Here is a 21,514-nt window from a genome sequence, read left to right as displayed (position 1 = left end):
GCACCCTTGCAGGTCTGAAGGGAACTTGTACTGGGGCTACCTTTGAGTGTGGCTGAAGTCTGCAGGGTTTTAGGCTCGTGCTGGTGGATGGTCCCAATGATGTCAGGATCAGCATGGAAGCGTTCCCAGTCATTCTGCCAGAAGTTCCCAGGGGAGAGCAGCAGGCATCCATGCTCAGGGAGTAGGTTCCTGAGCTTCCTGAGGCCTGGCAGCAGGTCGGTCACTTGCAGACACAACTCCTCCAAGCTCCTGGTCCCAGAGCTGCACAGGAGACAGGACAAGGCACCTGCTGTGTCTGCCACCACAGGGCAGACCTGCTGTACTTAGGGGACGTCCTATGTCTGTTCTTCAATGCCCCATATTTGCTCTCTGGTATCGCCAAAGAGCCTGACCACTAGGGCAGCAGGGGGAAGTACTTCCAGGTGGCCAATAACCTAACCATGTGGCTGTCTGACTTTCAAAGTGCATCTGAGGCCCAAAAGCCCATCAGCTCTGAGGATGGGCAAGTGTACTATAAGAGCATGCACAACCCCGCCCACTAAAACACCCTGGCCAGTTCAGTGGATGAGCAGGGACTGGGGTAAATTAGGGGCTTCATTTAGTTCACCAAAATATCTGTCAACGCCACTAGCTAACTAAAACCTGGCAGTGATGCAGCTTGCCAATTACACACATTGTATGCCAAGCCAGCATAACCCAGGGACCCACTGATAGGCAGGGGAGCACAACTTGGGCTGGGGCTTCAGAAGGTAACCCCCAGGTAGAGCTTGCTTCTCGTCGGCAGAGACACCACCATTACATTCACACCATAACCCACAGGCAGGAAGCCATGTGGGTCATGAGTTAGCTCAGTGGACACTGACTCCATCTGAGATGTAAGGATGAGACTCAGGGCTATGTGTGTGCCATCTGCATAGGTCCAAGAGGAATGCAGCCACTGTAGACCCACAAGGATGCTGAGAAATTCAAGGCTAGCTCACCCTCCATCCTTCTTGCTTGTTCTATCTCTGCAGAGCTGACTGGCTCATTGCAGTTACACTGAGGACTATAACTCTCCCTTCAGTATAGAATGGGATTCAGGGAGGCCAGGGTCCCTGAGAGGGGTACCTGTCTCTCAGCACGTGGTTCCGGATCTCCTCCACCAGTTGGAATGCCCGGGACAAAGGTGAACGAAATACATCTACTGCCAGGAGGTTCTTGTGCCAGGGAAACACTGAGGACTTCACAAATATCTGCTGGACATAAGCCACCGGGGCACCCACATACTGCAGAAGAAATGAGGGAGGGCAGAAAGGGCAGCTGAGCACAGGAGGAAGAAACATGGTCCAATTCAAGGGATTTAATGGGCATTGGAAACCGTGCCCCACAGAGTTAAAGAAACCAATGACTAACACAAGTTCTTGAGTTTGCAGGATGGCAGATAAGAAAAGAAACAATTTGCTGAAACCCAGAAACTCCCTCCGCTTATGAGATAAAAGAACTGGCTGAAATAAGCTGGAACCAAGATGGCCGACTGGGGTTGTGCAGAATGAGCTTGCCGATATCACAGCCTGAATTTCCACTGCATGTTTCATACTAACTCCCCCGGAATTTGCACATGGGACCTGTGAGGTGGCATCAAGAGATAACTGAGCATGCTCAAAGACTTCCCAGAAATCACCCTTCCTTCCACCAATCATCTGCTAATCCTAGTATCCACCCTCTAAACCTTTTCTAATAAAATTACTGCCTTAAAGCCAGCACAGGGAGACAGATTTGAGCTGGACTCCTGTCTCCTAGGGAGTCAACCTTCAATATAAAGCTTTTCTTTTCCCCAAATCCCGGTGTCATAGTATTGGCTTCTAGCACATTGGGCAGCGAGCCTCTTTTGCTCAATAACACATCTACTATGGGCAAAGCACTGTGGGACCAGGTGTAGGCAAACTATGGCCTGTAGGCCAAATCAGGGCCCATGCCTGTTTTTCTTTTTGAGACAGGGTCTTGCTCTGTTGCCCAATCATGGCTCACTGCAACCTCAATCTCCCAGGCTCAAGAGATCCTCCCACCTCAGCACCCCCACCCACCAAGTAGCTGAGACTAGAGGTGTGCACCACCACCATGCCTAATTTTCAAAAATGTTTTGTAGGGACAGGGTATCACTATGTTGCCAGGCTGGTCTCGAACTCCTGGGCTCAAGCGATCCTCCCATTTTGTCCTCCCAAAGTGCCACACCTGGCTAACTTCTTTATTTTCTGTAGAGATGGGGTCTCACTATGTTGCCCAGGCTGGTTAGTGCCTGTTTTTCCACTTCCAATTTTTACTGAAGCACAGCCACACCCCTACCATTACTATTGTCTATGGCTGCTTTCACTCTACAACAGCAGGGTCAAATGGCTGCAACAGAGGCCGTCTGGCCCGCACAGCCTAAACGTTTACTGTCTTTATGGAACATGTCTGCTGACCGCACTATAGACTCTACACTCCCCAAAGCGTGTAACCTGTCTTACTGATTCAGGTTTTGTCACTTGCAGCAGAGTAGCGGGTTTTGAGGATCAAAGGACCCAATTTTAAATCACAGCTTTCCAAACATATGGCCTTGAAAACACTTTTGACATCTCTGGATTTCAATTTCCTCATTGTGAAAGAGGAATAACGACATTCACCCTGCAGCATCAAGATGTATGCACACACCACACACACATACAAACAGTGTCTAAGAGATTAGCAGAAATATTAACAATGAACAATCAGGCATTTCACTTCATCTGACCCTCACAACAGCCTGATGAGAAGCAAGGAGAGGCTCAGGCATTGTGCCTGCCTAGAGCTTCACACTCCAGGCAGGGTGGTGCAAGGACTCAAACCAAGGTCTCCTCACTAAATATCACACACTTTTCTCACTAGAATCTGCCATCTACCCTTCAAGAGCTTAACAGGGATGTAAATGACAAGTGTTCACATATGCAACCCTCAGTGACAGGCATGTCGCGGAGCACCCCAAAACATGCTGGGTCAGCCACAGCAGGGTTATGGCCCAGGAGAAGCTGAGTGGAGCCATAAGGTTAGAAAAGAACAGGTAGGAGAGGGGCAGGAGGGAATGTGAGTTGCAAGGGATGCTGAGAGCACAGAAGGCCTGGACATCTGCACCAAGGAAACCTGTCAGGGGATAACAGAAATTACGAGGAAGATGACAAGCAGGCTTAGACTGAAGCCTGACTGAGCTGTCAGGATTTTAATCAGTTGACAAAGCAAAGCCCAGTGTCTCTGAGGTGAAGGGGCAACCTGATGAAAGCAGTGCTCTGGAAAGACTCCCCTGGAGTCGGTGACAACTGGAGACAAGGAAACACGGCCCTAGACAGCAGTGTACTGTGAGGTGTGGACTGAAGGGGGCAGGGCCCAGCCTAGCTGAGGGATGAGGGGCTGTCTCCATGCCTGGGCTGCAGTCGGGAACTCCAAGGGGCATGAGTGTGGATGAAAGGGAGGCCATGGAGCCACTCACCAATGCAGTACTCCAGGTTACAGCATAGGCAAGGGCCAAGATGCTGACCAAGCACAGCAAGTTAATGCCTCCTGGGACCCTGGGCACAAAGGAACAACCAGAGGCAACCGTCTGAGCCTTTGTGAACTTTATGTGGCTGTGCCTTAGTGAGGGCTCTGGGGACAGAAGGCCTCATCACTTTGTCTTCTGTATCACACTCAGCCACTACAAGCTGCTGGGAGGCACAGAAGCACCTGGATGGAGCTGGCTGCCACAAGCTGTGACCAGAACAGAAGCTCACACAGGCCTGAGCAGGGAAGGAGCACTAACCTGGTAAGGAAGATGTGGGCAGGGCCCACATTCACTGTGCTGAGTGAGCTCCCACAATCCCTACTTAATATTCAAGAGAGAAACGGACATGGAAACACTGGTATCTTGAGTGGGTGATGGAGGAAGTAAGGGCCAGTGGGGTCCAGATGCCCCTAGGCAAAAGACTCCTAACTAGAGAGAGGCTGTGGTAGGCAGCCTTCTAACACGATCCCCAACAGTCCACACCTGGTGCTCATGCCCTTGTGTAATCCCATCCCCTTAAGAGTGGGCTGGACCTAATGATTTGCTTCTTACAAATAAATACAGCCAAAGCGATAAGAAATCACTTTTCCCATTAGGTTACAAAAGACTCTGACTCCTTCTCCCACCCTGGCCCCCTTCTTTTGGGAGCCACCAGCCACCACGTTGTGTGCTGCTCAGGGAAGGCTGATGTGGCAAGGAACTGAGGGAGGCCTTCAGCCAACGCACAGTGAGGAACTGAGATCCTCAGCCCAACAGCCTGTAAGGAACCTACCTTTAAGTGAGTTTGGAAGGGGATCCTCCCCTAGTTGACCTTTGAGATGGCAGCAGCCTTGGCTGACAGCTCTATTGTAGTCTTGTGAGAGACCCTGAGCTAAAAGACCCAGATAAGAAAACCATGGCTCAGAGAGATAAAATGAAGTGTCCGAGGTCATACAGTTGATAGGCAACAGAGCCAGGATTGAAACCCAGGGCTGGGTAGCTCTGAACAATATGAGTCTCATGGAGAACAAGACACAGAAGGAAAGGCCTAGTACAAGCAGCGTGGGAGAGGAGCTGAGGTCCTGGGAGCCCTGGAGTCTCCAGCCACCACAGTTCAGAGCATGAGGCTCCCACCCAGAGCTTCCTGGAAACCCTGTGTCCACGCTCACGCAGCCACCACAAACACTGCAATGTTGGCCGTGGAAGTCCAGCATGGAACAAGCCCAGCCACCTCTGTGGACCTGCCAGCTAGGCCTTGGTGTGAGGCTCAGGTTTTCACAATGAGCTAGTCTTGGGGACCCAGGCAGTGCTGGAGACCTCAGGTTTTTGAAAAACGGAATCCTTCCTTTCTATTTAGATACAGCAACCTAGAGCTCCAGGTATTTTACCTTTACACCGGTGTACCCGTGGGCTCCCTCAGAACAGGATGTGGAGGACTCCTGCCACTCAGCTTTTCCTAGAGAAAAGGCCTCCTGATCCTTGCCTTCCAACCCTGGTAGGCAAGGGCTGTGGTGGGAAGAGCAGGCTCAGGAGACCTGCCTGAGTTCAAATCCCAGTGCCACCACTCCCTGGCTGTGTCCCTTGGATGATGGTCTCTATACTCTCCAAGCCTTGTCCCTTACTGAGGGAAATGAGAATAAAACCTCAGACCTCACCAGAGCACCGTGAGGGCCAAACAAAACAACTCCTGTGAACCATCCAGATCTAGCAAAGTGTCTGAAAATATATCAGTTATATCATTTATATTATCCCTTAAAACTATGAAGACGAGTTGGTGTCCCATGCACAATCATCTCAGTCTACAGGTTTCTCCAAGTTCAGTATGATGGGTCTTCTTACCACCATTTTCATCGAGTCATTGCCTCTAAGGGAATGGCTTCCCAATGCCTATGGAATTAAAAGTTAAAACTTCACAGATCAGGAGATTCAACTTAGTTCCACCTAACATGCTCCAGGAAAAACTGCAGACTCACTGTCTCCTAAATAAGCCATACTGTTTATTCAACAAGAAACCTTTCTTGAGCATCTACTGTGTTGAAAACATTGGAGTGTATAAACTTGAATGAAACATGACTCCAATGGGGTCGTCATGTAGAACACAGAGAAGAAGCAGAGGACATATTGTAAGGGAGCTGGGGAAGGCTTCCTGGAGGAAGTGACTCTGAGCTGAGGTTGATAAAGCCTCAGGAGTGTACTTCTGGTGCACACCACAGGGCAGTCCAAGCACACGAATCTTCATTCTCCCCTCTGCTTGAGCAGCCAGACTTGATCGATGACAATGATGACAATGGCAACAGCCACAATCGTTTGTTGAATGCAAGCGATGAGCCAGGCACTGTACTAAACCCTTGCATTGTTTCATTTAATCATAAGAATGACAATGTATAATGTAGGTATAATTATCCCATTTTATGGATATGGAAACTAAAGCACAAGGTGATAGTAACTTGCCCAAGGTCACAGTGCTGGAAAACGTAAAGTGTCTACTGTTTCTTTGTTCTTCTCTTCCTCTGGTAAAAACATCCCTCTGCCCAGTGAGAACCGCCCTTCCCCAAGAGTGGCCACAGAAGCCAATGGTCACAGCGACAACACAGGGTGAGCCGAACTCAGAGCACAAAGATATGGCAGAACTGACTGGAGTCCTTTCTGGAGGACACATAAAGGTTTAACTGTAGGGTGCAGCCATCAATCCCACTGTGGAGATGCACCTAGCAAAAGGGGAGGAGGAGGGCTACATAAAAAGAGAGCCGTCTCCAGCATAGAGAAAGATCCACAATTCAACAAAAAGAAGTCAAACAACTCAAATTGGGGACATCTGAACACACACATCACAAAGGAAGACAGGCAAATACAATAAGCACTTGAAAAAGTGACTAAGGTCATTAGTCATCTGGGAAATGAAAATTCAAATCACAATCACAATGAGATGTCTCTATATTAGAATACGGCTTTTTTAAAAATCCAAACAACTGAAGATACTAAGAATTTTACAGCACAAAGACTGAACCTTAATGTACGTGAATTTTTAAATAATTTAGGAGGCTGAGGTATATAAAAAGAAGGACATTTCATCTCTGTAGTCCTCCTTCTGAAAACCAAAGTCCACAGTGAAATTCTTAACCAAAGTCCAAAGTATATTCAGGTTTTCTAAGTTTTTGCCTAATGTCCTTTTTCTTTTCCAGGATCCCATCCAGGAAACCACGTTACGTTTAGCTGTAGTGTCTGAGGCTTCTTGTAGCTTGCGACAGTTTCTCAGACTTCCCTTGCTTTTGATGATCTTGGCAGCTTCGAGGGGTACTGGTCAGGCATTTTGTAGGGTGTTCCTCAACTAGGATTTGTCTGATGTTTTACTCATGATTATACTGGGGTTGTGGGTTTGGGGGAGGAAGATCAGCGGTAAAATGTCCTCCTCCTCCTCACATATCAAGGGCACAATCAATCAATGTGATTTATCACTGCTGCTTTAACCCCAATCACTTACTGTAGGAGGTGTCTGTCAGGCTTCTTCACTGTAAAGTTACTTTTTCCCACAGTCACACTGTCCTCTTTGGAAGAAAGCCATCATGCATAGTCCACACTTTAGGATACATTACTTAGAATTTTTTTGCCCAGGAGATTTGTCTACTGTCATCCATTCATTTATTTATATTTATTCAAGCATATGGACTCAGGAATGGACTCACAGAGAATTATTTTATATTTTGGGTCATAATTCAATACCGGTTTATTTTGTTGCAAAAATTGCTCTAGGCCAGGCACGGTGGCTCACGCCTGTAATCCCAGCACTTTGGGAGGCCGAGGCGGACGGATCTATCACAAGGTCAGGAGATCAAGACCATCCTGGCCAACATGGCGAAACTCCGCCTCTACTAAAATACAAAAAATTAGCCAGGCATGGTGGTGCGTGCCTGTAGTCCCCGCTACTCGGGAGGCTGAGGCAGGAGAATCACTTGAACCTGGGAGGCGGAGGTTCCAGTGAGCTGAGATCATGCCACTGCACTCCAGCCTAGTGAAAGCAAGACTCCGTCTCAAAAAAAAAAAAAAGAAAAAGAAAAAGGAAAAAAAAAAAAGAAAAAGAAAAAAAAATTGCTCTAGCACTGACCACTGGGGAGCTCTTTCAGTTGCCCCCCTATGTCTCTTTGACATACACTATATTTACTTTAAACTTTGAAAAATCTTTGTCTTCTCTTCCCAAACAGTATAGGATCTCCTCAATGACAGTGAGCCTCCATCTGTCCCCCACATTGTCCCACACCACGCATATGCAATAAACGAGTGCTGAACTGAGCAGTGAGTCGAGTAGGGAAGGAAGTTTTGGCTCCTTGGTATAGGCAGCAGATGCCGGCAATGTGCTGTCTACTGCCCGAGTCTCCTATTTTCCCTTGTTTTTAATTTATTTATTTTTTATTTTTTTAGAGACAAGGTCTCACTCTATTGCCCCAGCTGGACTGCAATGGTGTGATCATGGCTCACTGCAGCCTTGAACTCCTGGCCTCAAGCGATCCTCGTGCCTCAGCACTGGGATTACAGGTATGCACCACTGCACCCAGCCCTACTGTCCCTTTGGAAACCATCCTCCCTCATTCCCAGCAAGGTGCTGACGACAACAATGAAATACCTGCCTTTAGCCATAGGGCTTGGGAAGGGGACAGGCAGGTAACCCTATTCATAGCCAACTGGGCTACCTTTCATCCTCCACTGGATTGGATGATGCAAAAACATGGGGCTGAAGCTGCTAGGGCCACTGTTGGGAAGACCAAGAGTGAAGCTGACCCAGAGAGGACAAAGTCAAGAGATGGACTCCTTTTGAGGCTCAAACTATATTGTGCTTAAGTCAGCCCTGCACCTGGCTGAGTTATATGAACCAAAAATTCCCTTTCATGTACTGTGATTTGGGTTGAATTTTCTGTTCTTCATAACTAAAACAGTCCTTATCACCCACTTCAGTATCGCTGGCCTGTATCTTTATCAAGGACAGTCAATGGAGGTGAGATAACTGACCACTGAGCTGTGTGACACCAGGTGACTGCCCTGGGCCCATCTCCTTCTCAATCCTGCAGGGGATGAGCGCTCCAATCAAAGAGAGAGAAAATGGACAATGTTCCTGATTCCAGAGCCCTCTAGTTATTCTGCACCAACACTTTCTATCATCATCCCATCATTCAAAGAGCTCACAAACACATCACACCCCTTACAGCCTCATCATTAAACATCTATTCCACACCAATGGGCCAAATAAACTCTTCTAGTCAGGAAACACAAATATTCTCTTATGTGCTAAAATTGCATTAAAAGGTTAATGAAGTCCGGACACAATGGTTCACGCCTGTAATCCCAGCACTTTGGGAGGCTGAGGCAGGCGGATCACCTGAGGTCAGGAGTTTGAGACCAGCCTGGCCAACATGGTGAAACTCCACCCCTACTAAAAATACAAAAATTAGCCGGGTGTGGTGGCAACATGCCTGTAGTCCCAGGTACTCAGGAGGCTGAGGCAGGAGAATCGCTTTCAACCCAGGAGACAGAGGTTGCAATGAGCTGAGATCATGCCACTGCACTCCACCCTGGGCAACAAAGTGAGACTTCATCTCAAAACAATAAAAATAAAATGGTTAATGAAGGTAAAAGGTTTAACCAAGAAGGTCCCATAATGAGCCAGTGAGCCAATGGCCAACCTGGGACATAAAGCCACAAAACTGGTTTCACCACAAAACTGGTTTCAGCCAGCATCAGACCATGCATCCTTTGACCTTCATAGGCAGAGCCCCATGAAGCCAGGGTTGTGCACTCCCCACTGACACCATGTATAGTTGTGCCACAGACCTATCTTGCCAGATATGCCTCTATTTCAGCCGCAGAGTCAAGTTCATAACAAGTTACCTGACTACTACGTTAACCAAAAAGGAAATGGGAATATGCTATGACTGTCAGAGACAAGTGGGAGGAGAGCTCTGTTCGCTGAGCTTTGGTTTTCCTCAACAACAGATTCAGCAAGTCCAGCACAAATCCAGGGACCACAGAACAACATAGAAGAAAGGGCACTTTGCCCACACCTGACAGGCAAAAGGTACAGAGATGAGCTAGTCAAGCTTCAATGAGCTCCAAATAATGAGTGCAGTGTGATGGTGAGTTAGGTCCCTTGACTGAGCCCCTCAACTGAAGACCTTTTTTCTCATTTATATCAGTGTTCGGCCCAGAGACAGTCAACTGAAAACAGTACAGTCCAGAAGGAGGAGTAGGCTGGGGTCAGGAGACCTAGAGTTCCAAACTAAATGACTGGCCGAGTGTGGTGGCTCACGCCTATAATCCCAGCACTATGGGAGGCCAAGGCGGGTAGATCACCTGAGGTCAGGAGTTCAAGACCAGCTTGGCCAACATGGTGAAACTCCATCTCTAATAAAAATACAAAATTAGTTGGGCGTGGTGGCGCACACCTATAGTCCCAGCTATTCGGGAGGCTGAGGCAGGAGAATCACTTGAACCCGGGAGGCAGAGGTTGCAGTGAGCCGAGATCATACTACTGCACTCCAGCCTGGGCAACAGAGCAAGACTAAAATAAAAAAATTTAAAAATTTAAAATATAAATAAATAACTGAGGCACTTAATCATTCTGGGCCCCAGCTTCCTTACCTGGAAAAGAGATTTAAAACCCGCACTTTTTGGATTGTGAGGATAAAATAGGACCTGACAGACCTGAAAAAATTAGGTGTGCGATACAAATACTAGACAGTGCTGGCACTCTGTGTCGGAACACTCTCAGGGATGTGCAGTTGTTCTGACTGCCCAGGGACAAGAAGGAGACGGCCTGTGTGTCTGCCAGGATACTGCCGCACACCCATGCAGCATGTGTGAGCAACTCGGGGTATGAACCCAGACCCGGCTGGCCACAGCTAGAACAAGCACAGATCTCAGTTTTACTACAACAGTCAGGCTTTGGCATCATTTGGTGTTTCCTTTCAAAAAAAGTTACTCAATAAATGTATAAACTAGCCAGGTGTGGTGGCTCACACCTGTAATCCCAGCACTTTGGGAGGCCGAGATGGGTGGATCACCTGAGGTCAGGAGTTCAAGACCAGCCCGGCCAACAAGGTGAAACCTGTCTCTACTAAATATACAAAAATTAGCTAGGTGTGGTGGTGGGCGCCTGTAATTCCAGCTACTCTTGAGGCTGAGGCAAGGGAATCACTTGAACCCAGGAGGCGGAGGTTGCAGTGAGCCGAGATTGTGCCATTGCACTCCAGCCTGGGCAACAGGAGCAAAACTCCATCTCGAAAAAAAAAAAAATGTATAAACTAAGTATCTATATGGTACACTGATAAAGCTGTTAAAGTACATGAATTCACAAATCAGAAGCTGACCAACCTCAATCTCACTGGCAGACCCCTGCCTCAGCCAGTCTCCACCCAATGCTCTGTGCTGGCCTCAGGAACATGACGAGTACCCACCCACTCAGGCTGCTCAGTAGGCTCTCCTTGTTTGCGGTCAGAGTCCACAGGCGGGGGCGAGTAATCCTTCACAGGGGTGGTGAATTCCACAGGTCCTGTTCCTGGCAAGGGGAGTTTCAGCAGTGGGTAGCTGGGATGAACAAAAAGGAGGTAAGAATTAGACACTATGAGAGGCAGTCCTCTCTCAGCAGTGACACAGGAGCCACTGGAGTTAATAACTAAATTCTGTCAGGACTGTACAAATGTGAAAAATATTAGAATCACAAAATTGCAAAGCTGAAACTCAGAAGTCATCTAGATTAGAATTTTTCAAACTTATTTTAGTCACATAAACCTTACGAAGAAGCCCAACTGGTAAAATAGACTGTTCTGTTAAATGTTTTCAGGCTGTATAAGCTAAGTATGTATAAATATACTTAGTTATAACATTATATATAACATTAATATATATAATATAAACATATATATACACATACACACACACACACACACACACACACACAGATAGGTAGGTAGATAGGCTCCTGCCACTACATCCAGGTAATTTTTGTATTTTTAGTGGAGATGGGGTTTCATCATGTTGACCAGGCTGGTCTTGAACTCCTAACCTCGGGTGATCCACCCACCTCGGCCTCCCAAAGTGCTGAGATTACAGGCATGAGCAACTGTGCCTGGCTAGTTTATACATTTAATGAGTAATTTTTACTGAAAGGAAACACCAACATTAACACCAACATGTTATAATATATAACATTATATTAATATTTTCAGGCTGGGCACAGTGGGTTATGTCTGTAACCCCAGCACTTTGGGAGGCCCAGGCTGGAGGGTTGCTTGAGCCCAGAAGTTTGAGACCAGCCTGGACAACACAGTGAGACCTCATCTCTAAAGAAAATCAAAAAAATTAGCCAGGCATGGCCGTGTGAACCTGTGGTCCCAGCTACTCAGGAGGCTGAGGTGGGAGGACTGCTTAAGCCTAAAGGTAGAGGCTGCAGTGAGCCATGATTACACCACTGCACTCCAGCCTGGGCAACATAAGACCCCTGTCTCTGAAAGAAAAAAGTTTTCAGAGACTTAATAAAAGCAAGATGCTAAAAACAAACAAAAAAAATCACCTTGCCAAATTAGACATAAGGGAACAGTAAAAAACAAAAGCGGGGGTACCTTTAAAAATCCAGAAGGATTCCAATTCAGATAGCTAAGCAACTGTTCCACTTAAAGGGACAGACCATGAAAATTATGTATAATTAACTAAGGATGCAGTTTATACTAGGATCATGAGGAAAGTTAAGTTAATGGACCCAATACATGAAAAGGAAAAGCCCTGACCTTGCATCAAAAAGTTGGCAAATAAGCCCGGTGCGGTGGCTCAAGCCTGTAATCCCAACACTTTGGGAGAGGCCAAGCAGGCGGATCATTTGAACTCAGGAGTTTGAGACCAGACTGAGCAACATAGTGAAACCCCATCTCTACCAAAAATACAAAAAATTAGCCGGGCATGGTGGTGTGGGCATGGTGGTGTGCACCTGTGGTCCTAGCTACTGGCTGAGGCAGGAGGATCATCTAACCCTGGGAGATAGAGGCTGCAGTGAGCTGAGATCATGCCACTGTACTCCAGCCTAGGCAACACAGTGAGACCCCATCTCAAGTCAAAAAAAAGAAAAAAAAGAAAAAGTTGGCGAATAGATGTACATTTTGTTTCAAATCTCACTTTCTTAAAATTTAGAAATAACTTCTATATAGTACAATGCACAGATCTGAAGTATAAAGTGCAGTAAGTTTTTACATGTATCTGTGTAACTACTATCTAGATCAAGCTATAGAACATTTCCAGAGCCTCAGAAGGCAGCCTTGTGCCCACTCCCAGTCAACGGCATACCGCCTCCCACCACCAAAGGGAACTATTAGAATCTCTATCACTATAAATTAGTTTTACCTATTTTTGAATGTCATATAAATGAAACCATTCATTCTACTTATATACTCTTTTGTGACTGGCTGCTTTCACTCAAATTCTATCTGCTAGATTCTCCACACTGGTGCACATAGCAGATCATTCGTTTTTGGATACATACTATTCCACTAATGAATAAAGTATAGTGCATTTGTCTATTCCACTGGTTGAGGAACATTTGGCTGTTTCTGGTTTGAGCTATTAAGAATAAAGTTGGGCCGGGCACAGTGGCTCACACCTGTAATCCCAGCACTTTGGGAGGCCGAGGCAGGTGGATCACCTGAGATTGAGAGATCGAGACCAGCCTGACCAACAGGGAGAAACCCTGTCTCTACTAAAAATTCAAAATTAGCCGGGCGTGGTGGTGCATGCCTGTAATCCCAGCTACTCAGGAGGCTGAGGCAGGAGAATCACTTGAACTCAGGAGGTGGAGGTTGCGGTGAGCTGAGATGGCACCACTGCACTCTAGCCTGGGCAACAACAGCGAAACTCAATCTCAAAAAAAAAAAAAAAAAAAAAAGGAGAATAAAGTTGGCCAGGTGAGGTGGCTCATGCCTGTAATCCCAGCACTTTGGGAGGCCAAGGCAGAAGGATTTCTTGAGCCCAGGAGTTTGAGACCAGCCTGGGCAACATGGTGAAACCTCATCCCTAAAAAAAAAAAAAAAAAAAAAAAAAATTACAAAAGTTAGCCAGGCATGGTGGTGCACACCTGTAGTCCCAGCTCTGGAGGCTTAAGTGGGAGGATCACTTGAGCCGGGAGGCTGAGGCTGTAATGAGCCATGATCATGCCACTGCATTCCAGCCTCAGTGACAGAGTAAGACCCCCCGTCTCAAAAAAACAAAACATTTTGGGCCAGATAATTTTTTTTTAATTAAAAAAAAAAGAAAGAAAAAAGAATAAAGCTATTATCCTTTATTGGTTTTTGGCCCCATAAGCACTTATTTCTGTTGGGTATATCCCTAGGATGAAATGGCTGAGTATGGAGTTATATGCATGTTTAGCTTAGTAGATGATACCAAACAGTTTTCCATAGCAGTTGTACAAATTTATGTTCCCACTATCACCAGTGTAATAGGAGTTCCAGTTTCTCCAAATCCTTGTCACCTCTTGATATTGTCAGTCCAATTAATGTTAACCATTTACAGGAAGAGACAGTGGTATCTCAGCATGGTTTTAATGTACGTTTTCCTGATAAGAAACAATTTAAAAAATTATTTCATATACTTACTACTGGCCACTTGGATATAGCATCTTTTGTGAAACGCCTCTTCAAGTCTTTTGACAGTACCATGTTTTAAATATTTTAAATATATTTATTATGTTAATTACAGAAAACAATTACACAATCTCCTTACCTTCACAAAAATCAGTTTTTACTTTTCTCTGGCTTTTCCATCTTTACCTACACTCAAAAACCATTTATTAAGTATGTATTATATGCTGGGCACTGAGAATACAAAAGAAAATACTACGGTCTGCCTCCAAGATGCTCTAAGTAGGAAGAGAGAAACAACTACAAGAGAATGTGATCAGAATTCATTTAGGGCTGCTCTGCCTATGGAGTAGCCATTCTTTACTCCTTTACTTTTCTAATAAACTTGCTTTCACTTAAAAAAAAAAAAATAATTTAGGCTGGGCACAGTGGCTCACGCCTGTAATCCCAGCACTTTGGGAGGCTGAGGTGGGTGGGTCACTTGAGGTCAGGAGTTCGAGACCAGCCTGGCCAACATGGTGAAACCCCGTCTTTACTAAAAATACAAAAATTGGCCGGACGTGGTAGCACACGCCTGTAATCCTAGCTACTCGGGCAGCTGAGGCAGGAGAATCGCTTGAACCCGGGAGGTGGAGGTTGCAGTGAGCCAAGATCGTGCCATGTCAGTGCACTCTAGCCTGGGCAACAGAGAGAGACCCTGTCTCAAAAAAGAAAAAAAAAAATTTAGGTTGTGGCTACAGCGTTTGCATAGTAATCACAGAGTATAGTCAGTTTTTGTTCTATGTTTAGACTATACATGTTTTGGAGTCTGCTTGTGCTTTCTGGCTGTGAAGGTAGAAGACTAGGAAGACAGCGAATAATAACAATGAAAAACTCATACATGATATTTAATATGTGCCAGGCACTATTCTAAGCACTTGACATGTACACATATGCCTTGACTTATGACGCGGTTATGTCCTGATAACGCTGTCGTAAATTGAAAATACCCTAAGTCAAAAATGCACGACTAGGCTGAGCAAGGTGGCTCATGCCTATAATCCCAGAAGTTTGGGAGGCTGAAGTGGGCAGGTTACTTGAGGTCAGGAGTTTGAGACCAGTCTGGCCAACATGGTGAAACCCCGTCTCTACTAAAAATACAAAAAATAGCCAGGCATGGTGGCTCATACCTGTAATCCCAGCTACTTGGGAGGCTGAGGCAAGAGAATCACTTGAACTTGGGAGGCAGAGGTTGCAGTGAGCCATGATTGCGCCATTGCACTCCAGTCTGGGCGACAGAGTGAGACCCCGTCTCGCAAACAAAAACAACATAATGTGATTCCAATTTCCTCTCCAAATTAAAATCCACCTTCTCTCATCATGAGCAGCAGCTTGTTGAATCAAATGACTCAATGACTCACATCACTCTCTGACCAGCACGTAGGGCAGTCCCAACTAACATGGCATCTGGGTGCTCTTCTTTACCCCATGGTGCACCCACCACTTACCAGGGCAGGTGCAGATTAACAGTACCCTCTGTCTTGCTGGGCTGCTGCTGGGACATATCTTGGGCCCAGTAGTCTAACCTCCAAGAGTTATAAACAGACACCTCTTGCCATAATGCCTATTTGCTACACATTACATCAGATTTTCCCAGAGGAAAGAATAGTCACTGCACCCAGGGGCCAGGCAGGAAGAACAGCTAACTCTAGCTCACCTGCAAGGCTCAGCACCGGGTTCATTTGAAGTAGTGTCCTTGGCTCTCAGTCACTGAAACCTGCAGCCTCAACAGCAGCTCAGAGAAGAAAGTCACACATCCTCAGTGCTGTTTGGGGTGAGCCTGACTCCTCACATACAGATGCCCTCTCTCACTCCCTGGATTCTTCTGCCTGATGGAGACAGGCACATTCCCAAGCTGTCATTGATCACCACCCCCTCTAGTACTGCTCTGTACTTTCCCTGGGGTGACCCAGTGGTGGTGAGCCAGTGGTGTGCAAAAAGTATTTCTGCAGCTCAGGTGGCTGTTAGATCTGAATAGGGAAATTAAGTGCAGCAGTCCTTTGGGTTTGGCTGTACAAGTCTTTCATCCCAGGAACAATAAAAGGTAAGCAATTAAATGGAAACTGAATGTCTAGCAAAACTACTAGAAGCAGTCTATATCCATACTTTATTTTCTGTAGGCAATCCCAGGCTCTGGAAGAAGGGGGCACTGCTCTGCTGCTCTGGACAGAAAAGCTTCCGTGGGTTGAAGACAATGGTGAGGCTTGTGTCCCTGGATCCATGATCTCTGGTTTTCTGGCCAAGTCCCAGAATCTATGGATTCTCTCATACAACCTTTTATTAGTCTTTGGAGGCTGAGAGACTTCACCCAGCCTTGGAAAAATTTTCTCAAGTCAATCAGGTTTTAAGAAAAAAACAAAATAAAAAAAAAAAACTTTAAGATCACATGACAAAGATACTCGTTTGGGAAAATAAGTACACAGCACTAAGAATGTGACAGTACAAGGCCAGGTTTGGTGGCTCACACCTGTAATCCCAACACTTTGGGAAGCCAAGGTGAGTGGATCACAAGCTCAGGAGTTTGAGACCAGCCTGGGCAACATGGCGAAACCCCAGCTCTACTAAAAATACAAAAATACGCCTATAGTCCCAGCTACTCAGAGGGCTGAGGCAGGAGAATCACTTGAGCCCATGAAGTCGAGATTGCAATTAGCAGTGATTGCACCACCGCACTCCAGCCTGAGCAACGGAAGTGAGACCGTCTCAAGGAAGAAAAAAAAGAATGGGAAAATACAGAAGGGTCTTTCCTCCTCTTTTTTTTTTTTTTTTGAGATGGAGTCTCACTCTTTCGCCAGGCTGGAGTGCAGTGGCGCAATCTCAGCTCACTGCAATCTCCGCCTCCCAGGTTCAAGTGATTCTCCTGCCTCAGCCTCCCAAGTGGCTGGGACTACAGGTGCCTGCCACCACACCCAGCTAATTTTTGCATTTTTAGTAGAGACGAGGTTTCACCATGTTGGCCAGGATGGGTCTCGATCTCCTGACCTTGTGATCTGCCCGCCTCGGCCTCCCAAAGTGCTGGGATTACAGCCGTGAGCCACCGCGCCCGGCCAGGTCTTTCCTCTTAAAAGAAAAACAGAGCGACTACAAAAGAGGAAACCATAGTACCATCAGAGAGTGAAACCAAAGGAGGGCAACATAATGAGACCCCATCTCTACAAAACACAAAAAAACAGCCGAGCGTGGTGGCGCACGCCTGTGGTCGTGGCTTCTTAGGAGGCTGAGATGGGAGGGTCGCTTGAGCCTAGGAGGTTGAGGCTGAGGTGAGCTGTGATTGTGCCACTACATTCCAGCCTGGCTGACAGAGTGAGACCATGTCTCAAAAAAATTATTTTAAAGAAGAAAAGAGAAAGAGGTCAATTAACTTAAAGGAAAAAAAAACCCAAGAGCTGAGTTCTCGGAGCACTCCAAATTCATCACTTATGGGACACAGCTATAAGTATTTTATCTTGTACAACACAATTTAGCAGTTTAAACATCAATACAAACATACTGAGCCAGAGTGAGACCAGGTGACAGTAACACAGGTGCAGGCACCAGAGTCCCTATGGCTTGGATTTGAATTTGAACCCCAGTTTCCCTAATTATTAGTTATGTGGACCAGGCAAATCTCTAAGTCCCTAGCCCACTTTGTTAAAGGGAAACATAACTGGACCACTTCCTAATGTTATACCTGAAGCATCAACACAGCACCCAGCAAGAAACTCTCAGTGATGTTCATCTTTCTTTTTTTTTTTGTACAGACAGGGTGGGTCTTGCTATGTTGCCCAGGCTGGTCCTGAACTCCTGGCCTCAAGTGATTCTCTCACCTCAGCCTCCCAGTGTTGGAATTACAGGTATGAGCACTGCACCTGGCCAATGTTCATCTTTCTTACTGATAATCAGGGAAGAGCTTGAGATCATTAGCAACTGAACTGAACAGGGAGTTCCCTCCTGACTTCTCATCCTCCCTTCAGCATAGCACTGAAAACATCTATAAATATTTTAGACAATGAATCTGAAAAACAGAATTCTTTCCAGAGAAAAGAATAAGATGGGCTCTTTTCACAGCTGTCAGCGTTTTAGAGCTAAAAGGGTCATCAGATATCATCTTATATCAAACTCCTCCTTTACAACGTCATTGTCAGCCATAGCCTTCAGGCTTCTATGAGGCCTTGAGAAAGACAGGAACAAGGGCAGCTACAGCTCTCACAACTGTCCTTGGCAAGTGCAGCTGGCCACAAGAATCAACAAGAAGTCTGAAGCAAGCTCCATGTGAACACAAGAAAATGACTAGAGAGCAAAGAAGCAAGTCTCTGAGGTTAGCCTGCCACGGGTTGTCCGAGTTGTTCTAATGGACTTTGCCTCGCAACACACAAAAAAGGCTCTTGCACTTAACCAGGTACTAAAAGGAAACCACTACTATTGAGAAAGAAAATTGAAATATCATATCTTTCAATTATCTCAGTGTCTTATAAGTATCTAATCATTATTTTGAGATAGAGTACCAGTGATATGAATAAATGTGGTGAATCAGTAGGTCAGGGCCAACCGGGACTGTTTTATTATATTAGCTAACCACGCCAGGACTAGAGTTCTCCACTCACAGTTTTAAGGAGCCCAAGCTCCCATTGTGTAAAAAGCATACAGAGGCCAACGGCCCCATAGTGGTTAGGGTTGGAAAACCTACTGTCCTAAGGCACTGGCCTACCATATCCAAGGCAACCCAAAAACATACCAGCAGGCTAAGATGCAGAACCCCGTGAAGAGGATGATGGGGATGGGATAGGATGCACAGAGGAGCCCATGGTTGTAGAAGGCCCGAGATATCTTCTCACGCAGCCTTTCAGTCAGGGTCATCCTCAGCCGAAGTCACCTTGCTGCCATCCCGGAAAGTGACCATGGATCACCCTGGCACACACTTGACAGCACTGACAAAGAACAACATGTGCAGGTACCTGGTAAGAAAGGAGAAAAGCCAGTTAACAAAGAGTACTTGGCTCTGCACACTAGGGCTGCTGGAGGGAGGCGATAGTTATGTGGCTGGGGAATGTTTCAGAATGCCTGTATGCAAGGTCTAGCAACATCAATCCCAAAACACATACACACACACACACACACACACACACACACACACACTCTCTCTCTCCCTCCCCGCCCAACTCCCTCTCTCCTATATTCGGCAATGCTAAAAGGCCACTCCCCAAAGGGCATTTTTCTCATGTGTGGCACAGGAAACCATGCCTGTATAACAGACGTCACCTTCAGCTGCTCTCTGTCAAACAGGCATTCTTCCCCACTCTTCTCTATGCACGAATCCCACTGAGAGAAGTCCTTTACATAGGGATACAGAGAAAACCTTTACATAGGAATGGCCTCCTCAAAACACACTGTTGTACAAATAGTGATTCACTCATGAAGAATGTCGAGTGAGGTCAGCCCTCAACATAAAAACACCAAAAAGCTTAGGTCTCTGACATAATGGTCACCAAGCAAAATTCACTCTGGTAGAACTCTCTGCTCTTGGTCCTATAGTTGTTCCTGGGAGCGTAAAGGCAGACAGCAGCTCCTGTTCCTGCCTGCCCAGTAGCTGTCCCCTTCTATGAGTTAACAGCAACCTGGTGTGGCTCAGGGGAACCACCTCGCTCCAGAGGATTTAGCCTGGATTAACTATGAGTCAAGGTGCCCCGTGCTGACCCAAGCAATACCAATTGGGCCTCTCTCCCTGGACTTTGACTTCTGAACACAAAGAAACAGGAACTTGGATATTCATGATGTTTATTCATCCCACAGAGGTTCCTGCTCCCAAGATCCCCAGGCTGTTCTGCCTCCCATCTTTTCTGAGGACTGGCTCATCAACTTTTCTTTCCATTTTGTAAGCTATTCTATACCCTTCTAATAAATTATCTTTTTGCTTGTGTTGGCCAAAGTTAATTTCTGGTGTTTTCAAACAAATAACATTAAACCAATAAAATCAGAATAGAAAACTCTAGGAGGCCCAGGGATCTAGAATTATCTTCCCTACTGAGCCCTCTAATGGAATCCAAGTTTAAACCTACTTCTCTTGTTCCATGTTGCTGTTTTCTTCCGTCTGTGCTACAGGGAACCTGCCCAGACACATGTCTTGGCTTGACTGTACTCACTGATGAAAACACAGACTCAAAGATGACTCCCCATAAGTGTCAAGACCAGAAACAAGAAGCAAAAGGAGTCACACCACAGCCAACTCAAAAGCCAAAAGGAACGCCTATTGCTCGTTCTACCTTTCTGAAAGCAGAAGCCTTAAGTGCACATGCAAGTTTCCAATCCAGGAACCTTTTTTTTGGACACAGAATCTCACTCTATTGACCAGGCTGGAGTGCAGCGGCACTCTCTTGGCTCACTGCAACCTCTGTCTCCCAGGTTCAAGTGATTCTCCCTAGTTTTCCAAGTAGCTGGGATTACAGGTGTGTGCCACCATACCCCGCTAATTTTTGTATTTTTTTGTAGAGACAGGTTCTCATTATGTTTTCCAGGCTGGTCTCAAACTCCTGGGCTCAAATGATCCAGCTGCCTCAGCCTCTCAAAGTGCTGGGATTACAGGCACGAATCACCATGCCCCGCCAGTACTTCATTACTTTTTTTTTTTTTTTTTGAGATGGGGTTGCCCAGGCTGGAGTGCAGTGGCACCATCTTGGCTCAATGAAATCTCCATCTCCTGGGTTTAAGCTATTCTCCTGACTCAGCCTCCCAAGTAGCTGGGATTACAGGCGCCCGCCACCACACCTGGCTAATTTTTGTATTTTTGATAGAGACCAGGTTTCACCATGTTGGCCAGGCTGGTCTCAAACTCCTGGCCTCAAGTGATCCGCCAGCCTCAGCCTCCCAAAGTGCCGGGATTACAGGCATGAGGCACTGAGCCCAGCCACTTCATTACTTTTTATGGCTGAATATTTCATCAAATGGGTATGCCACATTTTGTTTCTCCATTCATCAGTTGATAAACATTTGGGCAGTTTCTATGTTTTGCCTGTTGTGAATAGCGCTGTGATGAACATTCTAACATTCCTGTATTTGTTTGAATACCTGTTTTCAATTTTTTTTTTTTTTTTTTTTTGAGATAAAGTTTCGCTCTTGTTGCCCAGGCTGGAGTGCAGTGGCGCAATCTCAGCTCAATGCAACCTCTGCCTCCCAGATTCAAGCGATTCTCTTGCCTCAGCTTCCTGAGTAGCTGGGATTACAGGTGCCTACCACTACGCCCAGCTATTTTTTCGTATTTTTAGTAGAAATGGGATTTCATCATGTTGGCCAGGCTGCTCTCGAACTCCTAACCAGGTGATCCACCCGCCTCGGCCTCCCAAAGTGCTGGGATTACAGGCATGAGCCACCACGCCGGGCCACA

The 21,514-nt window shown here is 46.3% G+C and overlaps 1 protein-coding gene across 6 annotated transcripts in view; it reads right to left on the bottom strand.

Annotated features, from left to right (window-relative positions):
* Positions 1 to 21,514, bottom strand: part of SCAP (SREBF chaperone) — a 66,434-nt gene that overhangs the window by 13,390 nt on the left and 31,530 nt on the right. For all 6 annotated transcript variants that reach the window (XM_024244270.3, XM_024244269.3, XM_063722534.1 and 3 more), the window contains exons 2-5: positions 18,872 to 19,091; positions 10,951 to 11,080; positions 1,108 to 1,265; positions 41 to 261 (exon numbers count right to left, since the gene is read on the bottom strand). In XM_024244270.3, coding sequence (XP_024100038.2) covers positions 41 to 261; positions 1,108 to 1,265; positions 10,951 to 11,080; positions 18,872 to 18,993 — 631 coding nt within the window. In that variant the 5' untranslated portion in view covers positions 18,994 to 19,091. The remainder of the gene's footprint in view (positions 1 to 40; positions 262 to 1,107; positions 1,266 to 10,950; positions 11,081 to 18,871; positions 19,092 to 21,514) is intronic.

This window comes from Pongo abelii, chromosome 2, assembly GCF_028885655.2.
Source record: "Pongo abelii isolate AG06213 chromosome 2, NHGRI_mPonAbe1-v2.0_pri, whole genome shotgun sequence".
Lineage (NCBI taxonomy): Eukaryota > Metazoa > Chordata > Mammalia > Primates > Hominidae > Pongo > Pongo abelii.
This window is presented reverse-complemented; position numbering and strand designations above follow the sequence as displayed.